General features: G+C 39.5%; 1 protein-coding gene across 4 annotated transcripts; it reads right to left on the minus strand.

Annotated features, from left to right (window-relative positions):
• Window positions 1-1,014: 1,014 nt before the first annotated feature.
• On the minus strand, window positions 1,015-21,025 carry FAM210A (family with sequence similarity 210 member A). 4 transcript variants are annotated; one of them, XM_084209969.1, is made up of 5 exons: window positions 21,001-21,025; window positions 7,890-7,994; window positions 6,202-6,674; window positions 3,989-4,100; window positions 1,015-2,947 (listed from the first exon to the last, which is right to left on the minus strand). In XM_084209969.1, exons 3-5 carry the CDS (start codon window positions 6,648-6,650, stop codon window positions 2,582-2,584), a joined length of 927 nt encoding a protein of 308 aa, XP_084066095.1. In that variant the 5' UTR covers window positions 6,651-6,674; window positions 7,890-7,994; window positions 21,001-21,025; the 3' UTR covers window positions 1,015-2,581. The 4 variants fall into 4 exon arrangements, with proteins under 4 accessions (XP_084066095.1, XP_084066093.1, XP_084066096.1 ...); XM_084209967.1 differs by lacking the exon at window positions 21,001-21,025 and adding an exon at window positions 20,864-20,973 and having other exon boundaries at window positions 7,890-7,997; XM_084209970.1 differs by lacking the exon at window positions 21,001-21,025 and adding an exon at window positions 20,864-20,913.
• Window positions 21,026-21,091: the final 66 nt, after the last annotated feature.

The following is a 21,091-nucleotide window of genomic DNA, read 5'->3' on the forward strand; positions in this document are numbered from 1 at the left end:
AGTGCAGGCACACTGCCTCTTCAAAGGGTGGTGGCCCCTGGCTGCCAGCCATGCAGACTCACACTAAGGCTGACTGTCACTAACAAGAACTGCACCTTAGTATCATGGCAAGATAATTTATAAGTGAGATACAGGATGAAAGTCAACTTTGGCCTAGTTAAAACTGCAGCACATCTGGGTACCTGCTGGGCACCAAGGGGCCTTACATTCATTCCCTGGGCAGCCCAGGAAACTCCCCAGGTGCTCTCTGCACTAATGAGGCAGAGGTTCCATACAAAGCCAATTTGAGACAAGGTCACCAAGCATGTGACTAATTGTCACAAAAGCTCTCCAGGTCAGACTTCCAAAGTCTTGAAGATTTTCCCTCTCGCTTTGTATAAATGGATCGATGTAACTCTGTGCTTTATCAATTGACATGCTGGGTGGAGGAAGTGGTTGTCCCAGAAACTCCTCAAGCTTCTCCATGCTGCAAAACTGACCACCTACACAGAAGAGGCACTTGGCAAGAGTCCCTGTGACCTGTTCCTGCAGCTGCCAAAATTATCACACAGGACAGTCAACTCCAAGTCCATCAGCTTTTGTACTTAGCATTAGTAGAGATGGGTCAATAAACACTGGAGCGGTCACACGCCAGCTGGGCAAGGGGAAGGGCAAGAAAAGGTGGTGTAATGAAGAAGTTCTAACATGCCTAAGAGCTAAAAACTCATCCTAGGACACCAAGGTGCCCCTGTGCAATCCCTGCCATGTGTAAAGAGATGGATCCTGTGAGCTGCACTGAAAGGGTCCCATATGTGGCCTCAGACTGAGAGTGACTGTGCAATGTAACTGGGACACACTTTGGGCTTTGCAGAGGCCTGCAGGACATGGGTAACGCTGCCCCCAAAAGTGGGAAATCAGAAGAAATGCCAACATCAGAAGACTGCGTGCAGGGGGACAGTAAGGAAAAGCACACTAAAAGAGAAAAACAAAATAGCATCTATTAACTCTAGTCCTTAACATTAGTACTTAGCAGTGTAAGAGTTCACAGAAATATTTTTTTAAATAATTTTTATCAGAAACATGGCACTTTACATCTTCAGGTCACTGAATATACAATGATTATTCCTCACAACATCCCTGTGAGGTAGGCATTAGATTGCAGTTACTATTTAACATGTGGGCAGAGGCAGAGAAGTATGTAATGAATCCTGCACAATTAATGAAGTTAATGAAGTTCAACTCACTTAAACATGGAGAAGCCCTCAGTGACTTGAATGAGAATGGGACAGTGAGGCAGAGCTGATACTTCATCAGCTATATTTTTTCACTCCATTAAATTGCAATGCTCAGGGTCCAGCTCTATTGCTTCCCCATATCCCCCTGACAAAAAGCACCTTTGTTAAACAACTTACACATGCTGAGTTGCTACAGTGAGATCTGTAGTAGAAATAGGAAAAACGCACTTCAATTTAGCCTACATTTGAATAAAACTGAGAGAAGTTTGCTTGCCTGGCCAAACAGAACAATTTCAACTTTAGTCCTTTATGACATCTGAGACAGCATTTCAGCCTTCAGGTATGAATAAATGTTTGCTTGACTTAATCTAGGGGAAAAAAGTTTGGTAGACTGTGATCGCTGTCTCAGAAATCATGCTTATTTTAGTCAAATTGTTTTACTGAGGGAGGAGGAGGAACTTTGGGGTTTAACTCTAACTTTCCATGTGTTTAAAAAGCCCCTTAGTATAGCAATTTCTCAAGTAAACTTTTCTTTCAATTTTTTTTTGTTTCAAAAATGAAATAGAGCAGGTTTGTAAACTTTAACACAATGAACAAGTCCTAGTGTTTAATATACAATTATTGATTTTAATGACTTTGTACTGTAAATCAACTTCAGGAAACAAAATATACTTGACGGTATGGCTACTGTGATTAACTCATCTTCCTGTAGCTTTCAGTTGAGATTTCTGAAGAGATGCACTGTTCAAGAAAGATTCATAGTCTCAGCCCATAAACCACAGGAGCCTGGCTGAAGCCAAGGAAGCCATTGGAATGAATTCCTGCTGAGCAGCTGATCCATCAATTCCTTCACGTGCAGTATCAGTGACAATGGTCTGCTCCAAATTGAGAGATGATCACGATTGAAGAGGCTTGGGTCCACGTGCTCTAAAAATCTAAACATGCTGCTCTTCCCAACAGAGAAATTTTCTTTCTTATTTAATGGAAGATGCAGTCTACTGGAACCATGGCTGTGCACTGTGATGGGAGAAGAACAGAGTAGTGGCTCTTGGCAGAAATCGCCTTCATTTTGAGGAGGATGTGGGAAAAAAAGAGGGAAGAGTAATTCTTAACATTATTACCAAGGGACATGTTAACTTCTCATCTGAGATTCACTTTTCCTTCTGAAAATGGAAACTTTTAGGTCACAACCTCTTCCCCAAGGAACTTTAACCTTTAAATCCATGTAGCAAGTGTCATCTCCAGACAAAGGGTAAAAAATAGAAAAGAAAAAAAAGAAAAAAAAGCTCAGAAGTGCACTTTGCATATCCTGCCTCACAAAGGGTTAAAGTGCTAAGTTTGATATATCCAAAAATTAAGCATCTCTCCTACTCCTTTATTTTTTTAAATGAAACTTTATCTTTGGTTTCTTGTATCTTCCCTGTAATTTTATCCTTTGTTTCCTCCATCTTCTCTGTAATTTTATCCTTTGTTTCCCCCATCTTCTCCGTAATTTTATCCTTTGTTTCCCCCATCTTCTCTGTAATTTTATCCTTTGTTTCCCCCATCTTCTCTGTAATTTTATCCTTTGTTTCCCCCATCTTCTCTGTGATTTTATCCTTTGTTTCCTCCATCCTGTCTTGTAGGTATTCCTTTACTGGTGGTGGTGTGGACATGTAGCCGTGCTTACGTAGGTATTTAACAGTGACAGACGTTCCTCCCAAAGTCACAGTATATCTGGCAGGAGTTGCAATCTTAAAAAAAAACGAGAGAATACACCACATAGATAAAATAGGAAAATAACATCCAGCAAAAGGTATTTTTTTATGTTGAAAATTTATTTTGACCCGTGACAGATTCTAAAGATATCTTCAATTTATAAGGAAATAAGCCAGTTTACAGTGCATCCCCTAGAAATGTGTACCTTTTACTTAAAGTATCATTTTGTCAGAGCCAGCAAGGGCATTAGACTTCCCTTAAAAAAAACTCATCAACACACAAACTCTCCCTGTGCGGCTTGTAGGACAAGCATTCAGCATCTTGATGCAATTCAGAACAGACTGCATGTGAACACCGAGTTTCTTCCAACACTTCCAGATCTCCCAGCTATAACAACATCTTTTTATTTAACCATATTTATTTATTGGTCTCTTTTAGGCACAGGAAAAATTGGAAAGAATTCTACTTTCACATTTTGTTTGGGAAAGTAGCCCCTTTGAAAACAGGCAACAAGGACATCACTTTTAGAAACAAAACAAATTGAGTGGCATGTACAGCAAATACTGTACCTTGTTTTTGAATGGTCTGACATGTTTCAAGTTTCCCAAACACAGACTTTGCACATATAAAGCAATAAAAGGAAACCCAAACCCGGATGTAAGTAATTGATTCAAATGACAATGAAAATACTTGAGAGTGATGGACATCTAAGGGGAAGACAAAAAATCATGTAGGATAAAAATAACTGTCCTTTTATCTAAAATTCAATGAGGTATTTAGACTCAACCTCTTTGTCCCTGCTAATTATGTCAGGGATACAGAAGAATAACTTGTCATCTCAGAGGGCTGCAATACCTCTGCAGCAAAGAAGTTATTTTAGAAATACAGATAGACTCCTTGAAGGAACACAGGACACATATCAACTTGCATGGGACTATTTTTACCACAAAATGAATGCTCAAGTACATGTAGCTATCGAAGAAAGCTAATTAATTCTTTCTGCTGTAAACAAGTAAACCCTGTTTAGTTCACCAGGCAAGACTCAGAGCTTATTTACAAACTATAATTATACTTACTTTATACAATGCATATGCAGTTAGTGCATTTCCACTCTGGGAATTTTTCAGGATGCCTACTACGCTGTCTGGTAAGCCAATAAACTCTAGGAATGGAACAACATTCACCCCACTATAAAAGAGAAAAACATTGGTAACTTGAATGGGAATTTGAAACCTGAACAGTAATTTAGAATACTATTTCTTTATTACACAAGCTTCATAATTTGAAAACAAAATGTTTTTTTATCTAAGCAATAAACTTACAGGATTTATGTTTCTGATCATAGGAAAATTAATGTTCTTTTCAGTATTTCAAAAGGTGACCCATTTATATTATCTTTGTTGGGTGGAATGGTTTCTAACTTACCTGTGTCCCAGTTTATGTCTGAGGTAAGTAGATGTAATGGTGGTAAGACAGCTACTCAGGTTCCAGCTGTGCATGTTCGATTTCATGCTTTGTTTTGCCTAAAATTACCTTTTTTTTTCAATTAAAATTTCAGACAATGTTCTCCATTCACTTCTAAATATATCAAACATGGAATGTGGCAAAAGAAAAGGAAGCAACATGGTACATGGACAAGACTTCAGGGGCTTTGTGCTCAGTTGTTCTACTGTGTCAATATAAGGTGTCAAGATAGTGGAGGGAGCTCCTCTCATAATTGCTTTCTATTTGACATCCAGGAAAACACCAAAAGAAAAAAGAAAGCTCATCTTTATATTATAGAAGAAAGCTACACATAGTTATAGAAGACCTGAGTTTCCAATATTTAGAGAGTTTATATTATTGGTACCATTATCTATTTCTATCTAATATTTTAAGCATTCTTCTGAGCAAGCCATCACTTTACCATCAGGAACAGTAAGAGGGAGTAATTTACCAACAGTTACTAGAACCTAGTCTGAAGGCCTATTCCCAGAGTAGGGAATGGAGATCTAGTAGGAGCGGAAAGACAGCTCTAACTGTGCCATTTCATAAACCACTGCTGTTTAGTCTTGTATGACCAGTCATTCTGAGAGTTATTTTTCCACTTCAAGAGGGCACTGCTCCTGTGGCATAACAAACTGAAGCTTTGTTATAATTAGTTTAATTAGTTTCTAGTTGAATATTTCAGTTGTTTTCATCTGCCAAATACCTACTTTAGCAGCAGGCTTTAGAGTTTCAAGAAAAGTAATCATCACTCAATGTGAAGTGTCTGGACATAAGCATCAACCTGAATTTATTCAAAGCAAAATATTTTTATAGTTCAGGACCTTTATTCCTCTGACATGAACTAAATTTAGAATGACATTTGGATCTATAGCTCCCAGAAAGGGCAATTATGCCAGCTGGTTAGAGTAACTAAAACAAACACTTGTGCAGTAAGGCATTCTGATGTCAGAGTTCTATCCTTGCCACCACAAACCTGGTTGTTTCATGCTTTCTATTATTAAATATACAACACCAGCAGTCCAGAGATAAACATTTGCTTATATTTAGCAAACTATTTCCAGATAAATAAAACCTCTTTCATCTGAACTAGCAAACTAGCAGCTCATAATTGATGTAGTAGTTTTTTCTGATAAATGCCATTTTCCAGAATGGTATCTAGCACATGCTGTAACTAAAAGAAACTAGAATACCTAATCTTTTTTTTTTTTTAACCACACAAATATTTACTTTCCAATTAAAAAGTATGGTCTACAGCAGCAATTTTTTCAGTGAATGCAGAAAAGACAGGAAACAGAAACAAAAAAGGAAGGGATACACATTGTGAACAGCTAAGTGAGGTAAACCCATAGAGTGAAAATCCAGTTATGAGGAAGGACTGGGGATGAAGTGGGGAGGAAGTGGTAACCTGAAGTCCAAGGGCAAAAAAAAAAAAAAAGGTCTATAAAGATCTCAACTAGCTATTCATAATCAGGATTCCAAATCCCTATCTTTACCTTTTGAGAGATTACTAATAATTTCAATGCTGTTTACATCCATTTGTCATTTTGGAGAGATGAAACATACCTGGTACACCATTCAGTTATTGCCATGCAATAACTGCATGGCAATAGTATCTACATGACACTCTCATGAATCCTATATACTTTCAACATTAACCTTATGCTTTAGTCAGAAATGTGGCCACATTTCTCTTTTAAATATAAAGGCACTTTTTAACACGCAATAATAATTTATATGTCCTTTCACTAGTAGATCGCAATTCAACCATGGTATTGGGCACTGCAACAAAATACTGACTTACTTCATGGCTGCATAGTAAAAGGATCCAAACCATACACTGGAAGTCACAAGGTGCACTGGAATCATGACTTTCCCATACTGCTTAAAAGTTTTCTTGAATCTCTGAACAAGACTAATTGATTTATCTTGTAATGGATCAAGTTCTAAAGAATCTGACTCTGCAGGGCTCTGCCTGGGCGCATCAGTGGCTGGACGCAAAGAATTTCTCTCTTCTGGTGCTTTGTGAGAAGTGTTTGCTGGCTGTGATGAAGAAGCAGTTTTCTTTGAGGCAAAGTGAGCTGCACCTGCATGAAGACATCGTTTCGGAGGGTCCAGTGCCAGAATCACTTTGCATCCCACATTAGGCAGCACAGACTGTCCTTTTAAGCACTGAAAGACACCGGTGCGAGGGAAGAACCAACACGTCCCATGAGCCAGCTGAGATGCAGAATGCAACAGACTCCGCTGCATTTTGGTGAAGCGTGGACGAAGTTTCTATAAAGAAGAACCAAGAGTACACAAACTGCATTCCAATGGCGTGATTTCTACTTGCTCCAATGCCACTTACAATTCTCAAATTTTAAATGGCTTTATATTCTACTTTAAAGAGGTTTTCCTTATCTTTCTTTGCAAAAATAGTTACCTTCCAGAATTAAGGAAATAATTTTCTCATTTTTTCAGCATTCTGAACTACAATAGTCCCTTCATTTAGCATACTCTGCTCCTCACTGCTAAAATGATCACTCTACTCCCAAAAAACATTCTTAGGAGTTTAGTACTATCTATTGCTTTTATCTACATAACCTGACACAGACATTGAAAAGTTACCCTTAAACTTTACTTATAGTAGTATCTGATAACTTAAGTGAACCTTGAGCCTACATAAATGCATTATAAATTCACTGAAGTAAGTGCAATTAAAATTTAGTTTTGGTGTCAATGCATTCTTAGTTTTGGTAAAATTTTTCATTTTCTATACTATTTTCAGTAGAAGTTCATAAAATTGAAAAACCCCAATAGAAATAATTATAAATGATCAAGCAATAGCCTAAATAGTAACAAATGAAACTGTAACAGCCTGCCAGTAACACCTGTCAGGAAGGGGGAAGGTGCTGTTGAATGTCCTATATTAACATGAACAAAACTGAATTGCAATTTTCCAAACATTGCAATGCAAAGAATATTTTAAAATTGTGGGATAACCCAGTTAACTTTACAATTTTGAATACGTACCAATTACTGCTGAAAGTTTGAAATAACTATCGAGAGCTTCCCCACAAAGAAGAAAGGAATTTACTTTTGCTTGCATAGACATCAAGAAATAATTTTCAGCCCCCAAAAAGCATGCTTTGAAATTGTGATGCTTTCCTTTACTCAATGGTTGCAAGTTACAGAATTAACATTCCTTCCCTTCCAAAAAAAAAAAAAAAAAAAAAAAGGTGATGAGGTGATGCTAATTGATGTAACAAATGCAATTTAAGTTAGTTACATTACAAGTTTTGTACATTAGTAATGCTTTTCCATTTTTAATTGTCACAATTCTTTATCCAAACTAAAAATCATTGAATTTAATTGAAATATCGTATCTGCTTTCCCTTCACCTTAGATATATGCCAGGTGCTTTAGCAGGTGCTTTTTCTAGGCTGCAGAAAATGATTAATACTTCCTAACACAGGAAGAAGTTTAAAAAAAAAGTGAAACCATACATACCCTTTATTACTTTCTAGATATAGTCAGGTGTGTATCTTCAAAAAGTTGCAACTCTTCCACTAGTTCCCCACCTTTCAAATATATGTCTTGAACACATTGAAGCCCCTGCTAAAGTGAAAAAAGGGCACATTTAGAGAGATAGTAACAAGAGCAAATTAATCCCGTGAAGATTTATTTTTGGTCAGGCTGAAACCTTGCAACTGAAGAAGTTATTGGTGTAAATTCCCTTTAAAATACTGACATGCTAATCGGAGATTTTTTCTGTGTAATTCTAAAGTTCCTCTAGAACTTTGAATTACTCTTCTCTTCCAAAAGAAGAAAGTTTCATAATCCAAATGGATCTGTTGGAACAGTCCTGCCTGTATGTTTTCTAGCTAGTTTTATGCTACTGTTGTACTTGAATGAATGGAAATTACTTGAATTACAATGTTTGATGTGGGGAGAAGATGGATTCCCAGGTTTCAAACTACCTGGGAACCTCTGCATTGCTTGTGACACATGGACACACACTTTTGTTGAACTCCTGCTAAGAGGAGGTACTGCAACAACAGGAAAAAAGGAACTTGTGTCTCTATAGAAAGAACCAGTTACTCTGTCCTGTTGAGTTATGAACTCGGTGGGAATCAAGAAGTGCTGCTGCTGCTCATGGAGCACTAAATCAGCTACAGTTACTGGCCCTCCATGACTCAGTTTTCTGTAGGACTTCATTGGGAGCAGCAATTGCATGTGGTATCGCTAGTTTTACAAGAAGCAGAGATTCTTGCTTACTTCTGAAATCCAAATGCAATTGCTTCTCAAAACAAGAAGTAGTGAAAACACTCAGTAAAACTCAAGTGTTCAGATGGCACTCTATCATATGCCAACTACTTAACTGATTTATAGAAATTGTAACAACAAACTTGGAACATGGCAACTGCATTCCTTGCATATTGCCACTTACAGTTCTTTCCTGAGGGATAACATTCTCTGTAGAGAACTGTTTTCCCTTCTCACTAATAGTACACAGCACTGAGCCTCTGCCCAAAGTAGATTTTCTCAATATCCAGCCAGCAGACTCAGCAAAAGTCATCCACCTATGGGAATCTGGAGGCTCTTGAGTCAGACTTCTACTGTTCACCAGTACCCTACTGAAAAATACCTGGTTCAAACAAGCTTTGCAAATTCCCACCATACAGCATGGGGAAACCATAATTTTGAGTCATTTATGTTATTAACAGGACACTGCATTCCAGCAGCCTTGGGAAAAGATCATTCTTCAGCACAGGACCGAGAAGCTGAACAAGCATTTCTGAACTTTTCCATTCCTTGTAGTGTATTTACAGCAGCACTTCTCAGGGCACTGTTTCTAATTTTTGCATTCTAGCACTTTCCAAACACCTCCGACCCACCACAGTGGCTGCAGAACACTTGGGGGAGGAAATGGTTCCATTCTCCTGAGTGGGGATCACCACTGTGTCCAATGCTTGTCAGGCAGCACATGACACTGCTGTGATCAGTAAATGAGTTTCAAGATCTTTGCTCACCAAGTTACATGCACCATGTAAAACTTAAAAATAGAATGTCACCAATGGTGACATTGCTTAGAGCAGAGAAAGTTCTGGGTCTATTACAAGACTTACCATGCCACTTTTTGTTCCTATATTCTCAGATGGACTTGAAAGTCATTACTTAAAGGCTTTTTTCTCCATGATGCATGACCTGGCAGGTCAAAAGGAATGTTATCTAAACATCTACAGTAGACCCTGAAGAGGTTTCGCACCTTGTAAGCAGACAGTATGGTTCTAGTTGATATTCTGCATAACTGCTTACTGTTTATTTCTCCACTTTAAAATGTGGAGAAGTACAAGCTTGATAGATAAGGAAAGGGTAAGATATGACAGTGCTTATGTTTGAGAGGATAAAAGAAAACATTTTTTGAAACAAGGTAAAAATTTTCCTAATAACCTTACTGTGTTTCATAGGGAAGTGCTTTGCTTATTTAAATGAACAAAGGAGAGACCTTTTGAAGCAGTGGTACACTGAGTATTACACTGCTACCCGAAAGCACAGCATGAGGGAACTATTATAAAGGTTACAGCATGATGTAGGAAAGGCACATGAATAAAATAACAGATTAATACAGCATACACTCTGTAAATTCATTCTAAAGAAACAAATCTTTTTAAAGAGGTGATGGGTGCAGCTGCTCAACTGTTACACATTAGTTACTTGGCTCAACAATGCAAGCAAATTTTTATCAGGACATATAAAGTGCACAGTAATTATGGTTGAAGATTCAAATAAATATGAAACTAGCTGTTTCATCCCTCTAAAACATGAGATGAATACACAGAAACTTGTCCTTTAAGACAATTAGTGAGAGGAAGTTCCTAAAACCCTGTGCACTCAACAGGCAGCAGGAAGTGTGTCAGCCTATGGATTTGAGACACTCATTTCTTCTCTAAGCATAATACTTCTCAAAAAAATTACTGGAGCTACAAAAACTATGCAACTGCCCCTGTAACTTTAGGTTGTTAAAAAAAAACTCAGATTCTAAGAAGTCAGGACAGTAACCTGAATGTTACCCACAATTGCACCTAGTGACTTTTGAAAAGTTGCTTCTTCATTTTAGTGTGTTAAACATTTTTCCTGCTGTTACATTATGCTGCAAAGATACAGAAAAGGATAAGAAGGTACAAGCTCCAAATACCAAGGTGAGAAAGCACTTATCTGTGGGGTGGGAGCAGGGAGAAAGGTGTTTTAAAGCATCTTAGATTACTTTGTTAGTTTTCTCTTAGAAATGCCACAAAGAAAAAAAAAATCTGTCTAAGGACAGATATAACTCAAGTTCTCTGCTCCAAGAATTCCATGTAGTCAGTGACAGAATAGGTATTAGCTACAGAAACTATGAAAAGCTATACAAACACTTGTGATATGGTCTCCTCTTCAGCACTGTCACATCCCAGCTAACTATTCAGTAGGATCTCCAGCAGACTGTAAACTAATCTGTAGAGATTTTGGCTGTTCAAGACAAACTCCTGGTTGGGATTCTTGGACATCCATTCAATTCCTGAAGGCACCCCTGTCTCATGGTGAGCTGTTAACAAGGCCTCTGACATAAAGGGAGTATTCTAGGGGCCTCTTGAGGAAAAGTACAGATCAGCTTCTCATTGCAGTGCTGGAGATTTTGTTTAGAAAACTTCTATACTTGTGTTAAAATTCAGATCAGCTTTGACATTAATCTGATATACTACAAGAGCATCCTAGCTCTTGCATTTACTCTACTTTCCAGTGATAATTAGAAAGTAGATATTAGATTTGCTTTTTGTTCCCAAGGACAAAAAAAGTTCAGGAACTTCAAATGCCACAGAGCTGGTTTATGTGACTGTCACAAAGTCATTGGCTTAGAATGTGTGCTAACACATTCTACGCCAAAAAAACTGTGAGATCTTTGGAAAACAGAGAAGTAACAAGCCTGGCCAATACAGGTATGGCAAAGGCTGCTGTGGATATTTACTGTTGGAAAGAGAAAACATGTCCGTGTCAGAAACTTTCATCAGGATAATTTGTATAAAAATGGCTACCCTGTTACAATTAATTTTGAGTTTTTTGAGTTACCAGAAAAATTAAAAAATAAGAAGGTGGGGGTGCATGAAAGATGGCAAAAACTTTAGTGTTAAAATAATGGCAAAAACTTTAGTGTTAAGTTCATTTGTAAAAGAGGTCAGAAAGCATCTGAGGGAATTGAGGATATGGTATATGTAGAGAACACTGGATTGTTTTCTCAGTTATACCAGAAACACTGACACAATATGTAAATATGGATGACTTTAAAGCATTTTCACTTGTTCTGTTACTGTTTAAAAAAAGAACATTAATTATACCACAGGAGAGTTCCCAATAAAAATCCATGAGCTTTTTCTACTCCCAAGACACCTTTCTACGGAAACAGAGAATTAATTTACATTCTTGTCATATTTAGTGTAAAATCTAGAAAACTTTGTGAATTGTGTGTGGCAGACAGAGTAGAATTTAGAAAGGAAACAAACCAAGTTTTCAGAAATCCTTTTCAACTCATCCTTCAGATGGCATAAAAAGCAAATACAGAGATCTCATCCAAGCAGCTCAGTTTAATAAACAACACCACCATATTGCTTACATTTTTACTAAACATAATAAAAATTCCCAAAGCTTGTTTTCAGATTTAACTTGTTCTTTTCAAGAACTCATTGACAGTATATATAAAAAAACCCCCAAACTGATTTTGCCAAGCTTATAAACCAAAATAAGAAAATAAGAAAACCACAACTGAACTGAAAGCATATATGGGTGTCCTAAAAATCTGGGAACATATTTTAAAATAATTTTAAGACTAGTGCAATACATGCAAAGCATTGTTTTTCTTAAACTCAATGTAAAATACAACAATAAATCTCTTGGTAACTGCAAAGGGTTGGTACAGCATGAGGTCACTAACCACAGATGGGAAAGTGGCACAAGGATTTTTTTATGCTTTGTATTAATACCTTGAGTGCATGAATGAACATTTAGAATTTCTATTTTGACCTTTACTACTTTTGCAGTATCACTCAAACTATCTGTTATTCATTCTAAATGAAGAAACTTGCTTATAATTTGAAGTTTGGGCATCATTAGCTGTGTAGTTTTGTCTACCATTCAGGACTGTCTAAAAATATAACACCACATTTTAGGCTAAAAGGAGTAATGCAAAATAAATCACAGTGGAATTTATTTAAAGCTTGGTAAAATAATGTTAAAAAGAATAAAAGACGAAACCCTTGCAGACAGACAACCCTAAAGCATTAGCCCCACCCTACCTCTACACTATTTTCACTTAGTAAATGCTTTGCTATCATTTTTTTAAATTGATCATATATTATTACAACTCAATTCTGCTAAGTGGAGATAAGACAATAACTTTGTTACTCTTATTTTACTAAACTACTCTTCTAGCTAAAACAAAAAAGTAAAAGAAACTTTTCCACAGTCCTCACACACGGAGTAATCTTCACTGCTACAATCTTCTGATACTCAAATATTAAAAAGGACAAGAAGTAGCTTTAGGAAGAATAAAAGATATTGCAGACGTGTAAAGTCTGCACACTGGATTCAGAAGACAAAGCAGGAGAACGTAATGCAATGCCTGTGTGTTGAATTAGACATCTGGAATGCTAAACAGAAGCCTTAACAGCACAGTCAGTATGTCTGTGTAACTCCATTCTCCTCTGTAATAGAAAGTACCTGATCTCAAGATTGCATGTAGCTGACCATTATATGAAAATGAATGCTCTCTCTCAAATCCTTCTAAAAGAAAGGATCACAATCAGCTGTAGTGCATTCTGCTCTTCAGAAATGTTTTTAATAGCTGGTGCTATTACATCTGTTAGTGCTGGTTCCTTCTTTCACAAGTTTTGTTCTGCCCTCTACTGAATTTTTACGTAAGTACAACTCATACTACTAACACAAAAGGTTCCTGCTGTCTGTGATTCCAGCCAAAAAGTGTTGCTGGATCATCCTCTGCATATAGTTCCAGAACCTCTCAGATTATAGGCATATGTCAAGGAAAAATTTGGCTTTTAAAGTGCTATCTGGTTTGATTTTTTTTTGGTCCATTTGTCACTCTACAGACATGTCTGCAACAAGCAAGGCAGAGAAATTATGCCTATAGATTGCAACTAAGCTTAAAAATAGGCATATTATATATCTATGCTAAAAAAGACCAAAAGAAGCCTTATGTTGGTTAAAAGCAGGGGCTGTATTCATCTGCTTCTTCACACTACCTTTCACTTTAGGCTAATGATCAAAATAAGATCTGAATCCCTTTCTACTCCACTTAGGTAGTAACTTTCTGAATCCTAAGGTATCATTAGTTCATTCCTCCTAAAACACTTGTGGTTGTCTCTCAGAGAGTTTTCAGCCACAGGGCCCTTGACATGCAGGTGTGGGGACTATAGGGGCATGTGTGCAGTGGTCTGGTTTACAAAGCAGTGGAATGCTTCTATTGGATAAGTAACAGGGGCTGGAAAGGGACTTCACATAAGCAAGCCTCAGATCTGCAGTTTCCTGTATATGACTGTGAACTCCCTCAGGAAAAAAATACAACCCACAACTTACCTGATGAGAGGTTAGATGCTAAAACATGAACAAAAAAAAAATACACAGATCAGTTTTCTACACTTCATCAAAATATTATTTGAGAATCTCTTAGGATCTTCCCTCTCAATAGTACATTGTATTTTATTTGACAAATCCCTCACCTCTTTCAACTCACTGAGCATCTCAAGGGTTTTGACTCGACGCTTAAACACACACTAAAACACATTGGAAATATGGTTATTAGTTCTGTGTTCAGAGCTCAGCTATTTCTTTTATGATGAAATTCAGAGATGCAGTGCACATCTCTTTTCCCTAATAGAGTCATCAATGAGAGTCAAAAGGTTGCTGCCAAAAACTGAATTCTTAGTCAAGACTTCCTGCTACTTGCAACTTGGATTCTAGTAGCCAAGCTCATTTTTTAATTCATAGTTTTTCTGGTCACTCAGCACTTCACTGATATAGACAATGTGGATTACAACAATTAATTTTTAAAGTGTCTGGAATTGTAATAAAATATTTATTCATGAAAAATGTAATGAAACAATTAGAGACACACTGCAGATACAGTGACTTTTACAAAAACAGATGGTGCTGACACAAATAAGGTTCAGCCTTTTTGCCCAGATCTGCTGGGTTTGTGCAGCAAGGTTCTGGTGGAGGGTGGGCTATAGGAGTGGTTTCTTTGAGAAGCTGCCAAAAGCTTCCCCCATGTCTGACAGAGCCAATGCCAGCCACCTCCAAGAGAAACTCCCTGCTGGCCAAGGCTGAGACTATCAGTCACAGTGGTAGAGCCATAGGACAACATGGCTAAGAAGGGAAAAAAAAACCTGTTGCAGAGGCCAGGGAAGAGCAGAGTGAGAACATGTGAGAGGAACAGCCCTGCAGACATCAAGGTCAGTGAAGGAGGAGGGAGAGGTGCTCTAGGCACAGGAGCTGAGACAAGCCAGCAGCCTATGATGCAGATCATGGTGAGGGAGCTGTGTCCCTGCAGCCCATGGAGGTCTAGAGAGAAACACGGATCCACCTGCAGCCTGTGGAGGAGCCCACACCAGAGCAGGTGGATGTGGCTGTGACCCTGCAGGAAACCCACACTGGAGAAGGTACTGTAAGGACCTGGGGCAAGAGGAGTCCATGCTAGAGCAGGTTTGCTGGGAGAACTTGTGATTCCATAGGGAATCCATGCTGGAGCAGTTCATGAATAACTGCAGCTAATGGGAAGGATTACAATGTGTGATGAACTGATTGAAACCCCCTTCCCCGTCCTCCTGTGCCACTGAGAGGAAGAGCAGGGAGAGAACTGGGAGTAGAGTTAAGCCCGGTAAGGAAGGGGGAGTGCCAGGAAGAAATGTTTAGGATTTATTTTACCTCTCATTTCCATACTCTGATTTGATTGGTAATAAATTCGATCTATTTCCCCACTGTTCCAGATTTCAAGGCAAGATGTATTCTATTGCCATCTGTTTGACAGTTGTCTGGTGTCAAGTGGGCAATTCTCCTTATCTCTCTTCCTGAGTGATCATAATCAACAGGGGGACATCTGCTGATAAGAGGCTATTGAATGTCACCACATGACTGATTAGAACTATAGCATCCCATTGTGAGATGCTCCGCCCAGAGGGAGGAGCCAAGCAGTGCATTGCAGATATAACCTGCAAGATTCTGACACATCAACTCAGCTCTTCTCCACTGGACTTCCAAAGGAACAGCAGCTGCTTCTACTTCCACGGATCTGCAGAGGAAGAATACACCCCTTTCCTACAGGACTGCCCTGCTCCAACAGAACCACACCTGACACTCCAGGAGGACTGCAGCCCCTTTTCCAACTGGACTGCTACCAACACCCTGACCCCACAGGGTGTCAGGTTGAGTTCTGACTCTGACAGTGTTGTTCTAGTGTATTGCATTGTTTTATTTTATCCTTTTATTTTTTCCCCTCTCTATTAAAGAACTGTTATTTCCTGCTCCCATATTTCTGCCTGAGAGCCCCTTATTTAAAATTCATAGCAATTCAGAGGGGTGGGGAGGGTTTGCATTCTCCATTTCAGGGGAGGCTCCTGTCTCCTTTAGCAGGCACCTGTCTTTCCAAAATCAAGACACCCACACTGAGTCTGTTTTGCCCATGACAGCAAGCAGTGACTGATCTCTCCCTGCCCTTACCTCAACTCAAGAGCCTTTCATTGTATTTTCTTTTCCCTGCCCAGCTGAGGAGGGGAGGGGTAGAGCAGCTTTGGTGGGCACCTGACATCCAGCCAGAATCAAACCACCACATTAAACCACAGAATAAATCCTTAGGCATTCAAATATCTTGACTAATTATAAAAGGCATTTATTAGGAATATGCTTAAAATTCAATCTTAGAATCAGCTTTGTACAGCCTTCTGCCTCACCTTCCACAGTGACTACCAAACCTGTTTCCTTTCTAGCCTTGATAAATGCCATTTTTGCCCCCTTGGATCTTTACAGGTCTTGCCTCATTATTGTGTTTCTTCTCTTCATAACCCAACAGCAAGCAACAGTACTATCTGCAATAATACATCAAGCATAAATGATATTATGTAATGATTTTATAAGACACTTAAAACAACAACCCTGAAGTACCAACTCTTTTACTCATCAAATTCACCCAAAATGCCTCTGAAGATGTCCAAAAAACATCCTCAAGGAAGAACTCTGAAGCCTTACAATTAGAAACAAAGTAGGAATAAAAGTAAACCAGCATGAAACTGGAAAAAACCCATCCCAGCTTCCGTAAAAACAGAATTCACAGTGGAAGCATTGAGTTCAAGATTTTTTCTTTTATTCTCTCACCACATTTATTTCACACTTTCAAACACTGAAAAGCTGTCATTTTTCCCAGCAAAAAATACAGAACGTTCATCTTTCAGCAGAATTACTGTTGGCAGACATTCACTTCCAGTACAAATCTTTTCTAAATATTCAAAGTAAGTGCTGAATTCTCTGCTGTGAATTCAAATTTCTCCATATGGGGAAATATGTGCAGTATCAATCAGAATATCTTGAAAAATTATGTGTGAAGAGGCTGATCATAACATTTACAGAACACACACACACTCAAAACCACAGTCTTCATCTAATTTTCAGTAAACGCTATTCCCAACATCTCTACAAATGAATGTGAACAGTTCTTACAAGAGAAGTATTATTTTTATTAAGGTCTCGATACCTGAGTGGCTACACCTTCTTGCCCATTATTCAGTTTACTGCCTTACACAGCATTTCTTGCACAGAGGACATGCAAACAACAAAATTACACCATCTACAAGTGTCTGAAAGTACATCAGATTCAGAGAGCTGTGTCTTTGCACCAGAAGGAGCTCTGATGAGGCTTTAGTATTAGGACCCTAATAACACTCCTATTCACAGTCTGAAGCAGCAGCATTACAACATTGCTGTATTCGGATTGGGAAAGGAATCCTGTGACTGCAACACTGCAACCTTTGCAAGCACACTGCTTTCTGCCAGATGTCATTAGTAAGGCCCAAAGTTTAGTAAGGCCCAAACACAGAAACATCTGTCATCAGAAAGTACTATTCTATGGCCTGAGACAGCAGGAAGCAAAGAATGCCATCTAATTTTAACATCAGTAAAATCAGTTTTTAAATTCACAAAATATTAAAAGTGAATAGTTAACTGCCTGGTACATGCTGGGGCTGAGCACTACCACTGCAGTTAAAGGTAAGTGCAGTCACGTTTTACTAAAATCTTTCACCAGCCACTTTTAGGAGAGACTCACCGAATTCTTGTGAAGCCACTCATACATTTTTATTTCCAACCAACAAAATTCATCCATTGGGAAAAAAGCCATTGATTTGTTTTATAGTTTGTTTGTGAGCACCTGACTGTATTAACAACCATTCCCTTCCTCCATCCCCATCCTCAAGGACATGGCAAGTCCTAAAGAGCTGCAGGGGATCACCTGCTGCAGCGTTCTACAAAGCCACAATCACAGCCACACAACTTGTCTGGTTTACACAAGAACTGTTACACAGGATCAAGGTCAATTCTCGGGACAAGATAAAACAGTAGATGTATAGAATTAAAATTCATAGCCCATCTAAGTGTCCCTTTCATTTCCTGATGCGCACAAACAGAGCTTTACCATTCACATGAATTTATTTTGAAGGAGCAGGATCATGTCTGGAAACACAAAAAAAATGTGGTTCATTTGAAGAGGATGAGAGGAAAACTGAATGATGGAAAGCACTGGACTACAAAGGGTTGGAGATTTTTAGAGGAAGCACAAAGCTCCAAACAAGGTAAATCCTACTGCGTAATGCCAATGCCTAAAAGAAGATGCGGCTTCAGTCCTTACCAGACAAAAAGTCCTAAGTAGGCACACCACTCTGGCCTGTCAACACCTGCTTAAATCACAATCTTCTGGACAAAATTTACTATGGACAAAGTGTGTTGGACTTAACACACCTGTACTGGTACCTTCAAGACTCAACTAAATTTATGAAAATAGAATCACAGGTGTCATCAGAATAGATCATAAGGATTTTTTAAATTAATAATAACATTTTACTCTCACTGGAATTTTATTATAGTGACAGGGACACAAAGAATGATGTGTATTTTTTAGAGGTGTCACAATTCAAGACTCAAAAATTAAGAAAAAGTTCTGTAATTTAAACAGTGCTCTTTTTTGTTGTTGTTATTGTCACACTGCACAATCCATTCATCTCAAGTAAAAAAACTGACTAGGGGCACATAATAGTCATTAAGAATCTCTAACCCCAAGTTTGATCCTTGATCTAAAGTGATGGAACTAGGTAGTTATCTACCAGAATATCAAAGTAAAATCCTTATGATCCATTCTGATGATACCTGGCTATCCAGGAAGATTTCCATCATCTTTTGGGCCCCAGTCTCAGTCCTTTCAGTGATTTTATTCCATTCCTAATACTGAAATATTGATGATTATGAATTTGCTTCAGCATCTAATTTTGAAAATAAGTTCATCTTCAACTATCTGATTTAACACCAAAAAGAACTACATTGGATTGTCTTTCCAACCTGCAGGACTAAACTGATTACAAGGAATTTGCTGAGATTCCATTAGCAGTTTTACACTTTTAAAAATCAGTGTTCTTCCTGCTCTTGTTGAATTTCTCATGCCCTTGTCTTCAAGACTAGGAAGAACTCCCTACAGATCCAGAAATGTGCCAAGATGCAAACTGAGGGCTCTTATTTGACATGAGGGGACATCAAGAACTCCCTGTCTTGCAAAAAGACACTTCAGTTTCCAGGTGATACCTATGAGCATACACAAAAGCTGGGGTAGTTTACTGCAGAAAAGACCATCTACAGCAGGAGAACTATACAGAATCTTTTAAAAACCAAACCAGATCAAAACTTTTCTTGCAGCTGCTATAGCCTGTGAAGCAGATCTGCAGACAGTCACACTAGACAAGTCTAACTTCTTACATTACTTACATACACCTTAACAGTCTGAATTTATCTACTCATGTTTTTGCCATGTGGAAGCCACCTGATACCCACCTATCCAAATCACCTTTTTTTTTTTTCCTGATGGAAGTGCCTTTTGGGCAGCGAGTGCAATTCAGTAACGCTGCCACAAGGGTCAGTCATACCCTTTTTACCCCAAACAGCCATTAAACAGAAAAAGAGATAAACACCTGCTGTCATCCCCATAGGAGATGGACGGTAGGGACATACTATCCTCTGTGCGTGCAATTCCCACACTGAAGCAGCTGCAAGTCACATAAGCACAGGCAGCAAAACACATTCCAAACAAGGAACCTGCACCCTATCTCTTCCCGAAGCAGCAAAACTTTGCCAAACCATTTTATGTTTATACTTGTAACAGCAATGACACCTTGGGGTAAGCTGAAGAACACTTTGAGTTTAAAAACTGGCTTTGGCAAGGAATTCTAGGGCACTTCATGTACTGCTGTCCAAAGTAAGGTTTTCTCCTTCAGGACAGTTGGTAGAGGGCGTTTTGGAAATAGACATTAGTGAGGCTTACAAGTAGTTTGTAATAGCTGACATAGATCCATGTTTCACTTAACAGCCTTAACAAAAATTCTGATGACTTCTGTGTCTGACTCCCTGGATATACTAAATTAACAGGAGTGGATTACTAATGAGAAACAGAACATGAGACAATAAAACACTTGTACAGCCACTTGAAGCTTTCTGAAAAGACAAGAGACAGGCAGGTCTAGGAAAAGAACCCCCTTAAGGAGTATAAGCCACCCACAGTCCTTCAGTGTAACACAGAACCATGGAATATGCTGACTTGGAAGGGATCCATCACGATTATCGATGTCCTTTGCACAGCCAACTCCTGGCCCTGCACAGGACATCCCAAGAATCACCTTGTGATTGAGACTATGGCCAAACACCTGAGCTCTGCCAGGCTGGTGCTGTGACCACTTCCCTGGGGAGCCTGCTCCAGTGCCCAACCATCCTCTGGGAGAAGAACCTTCGCCTAATACCCAGCCTAAACTTCCTCTGACACAGTTTCTTGCCGTTCCCTTCGGTCCTGTCACTGGGCACCAGGGAGCCGGGATCGCCGCTACCCTTCGTGAAGAAGTCCCACCCTGAACTCCCACCCCCAAATCCCTTCCTTTCCACAAAGATGCTGCAGCAGCAGCCCACCGCGGAACATCCAGGCCCATCCAGCGTCATTTCCCTACCAAGAAATCTCTCATTCCACACCACTTCCTTGGGTCGCGGCCGACATCCTTCAACGCCGGGCAAGGCGGACTGGTCAAAGGGAAGGCAGCCGGGAGGAAGGCGCCAGCAACCCAATGCCCCCCACAAGCCGGGTCGGTGGGGGATCCGTCCCGACCCCGTGGCTCCCGCCGCTCCCGCCCCCGCCGCGCGGGTACCTCGTGCCGGGCCCGCGCCGCTCCTCAGGGGCCCCGCCAGCCTCGGGCACGCGCTGGTGTCACCAACGGCCGCTCGCGTCACCGCCCCCCCCACCCCGCCCCGCGCAACGTGCGGCGGCGCCCGTCCCCACCATCACCTTCAGGCCCGGCGGCGCCCTCTCACTGCGCAGGCGCGAAGGCCGCGGCCTCCCCCTCGCACAGCCCCCTGGGACTCGTAGTCCCTCTGCC

Source organism: Fringilla coelebs, assembly GCF_963513975.1.
Source record: "Fringilla coelebs genome assembly, chromosome: 1".
NCBI classification, from domain to species: Eukaryota; Metazoa; Chordata; class Aves; order Passeriformes; family Fringillidae; genus Fringilla; species Fringilla coelebs.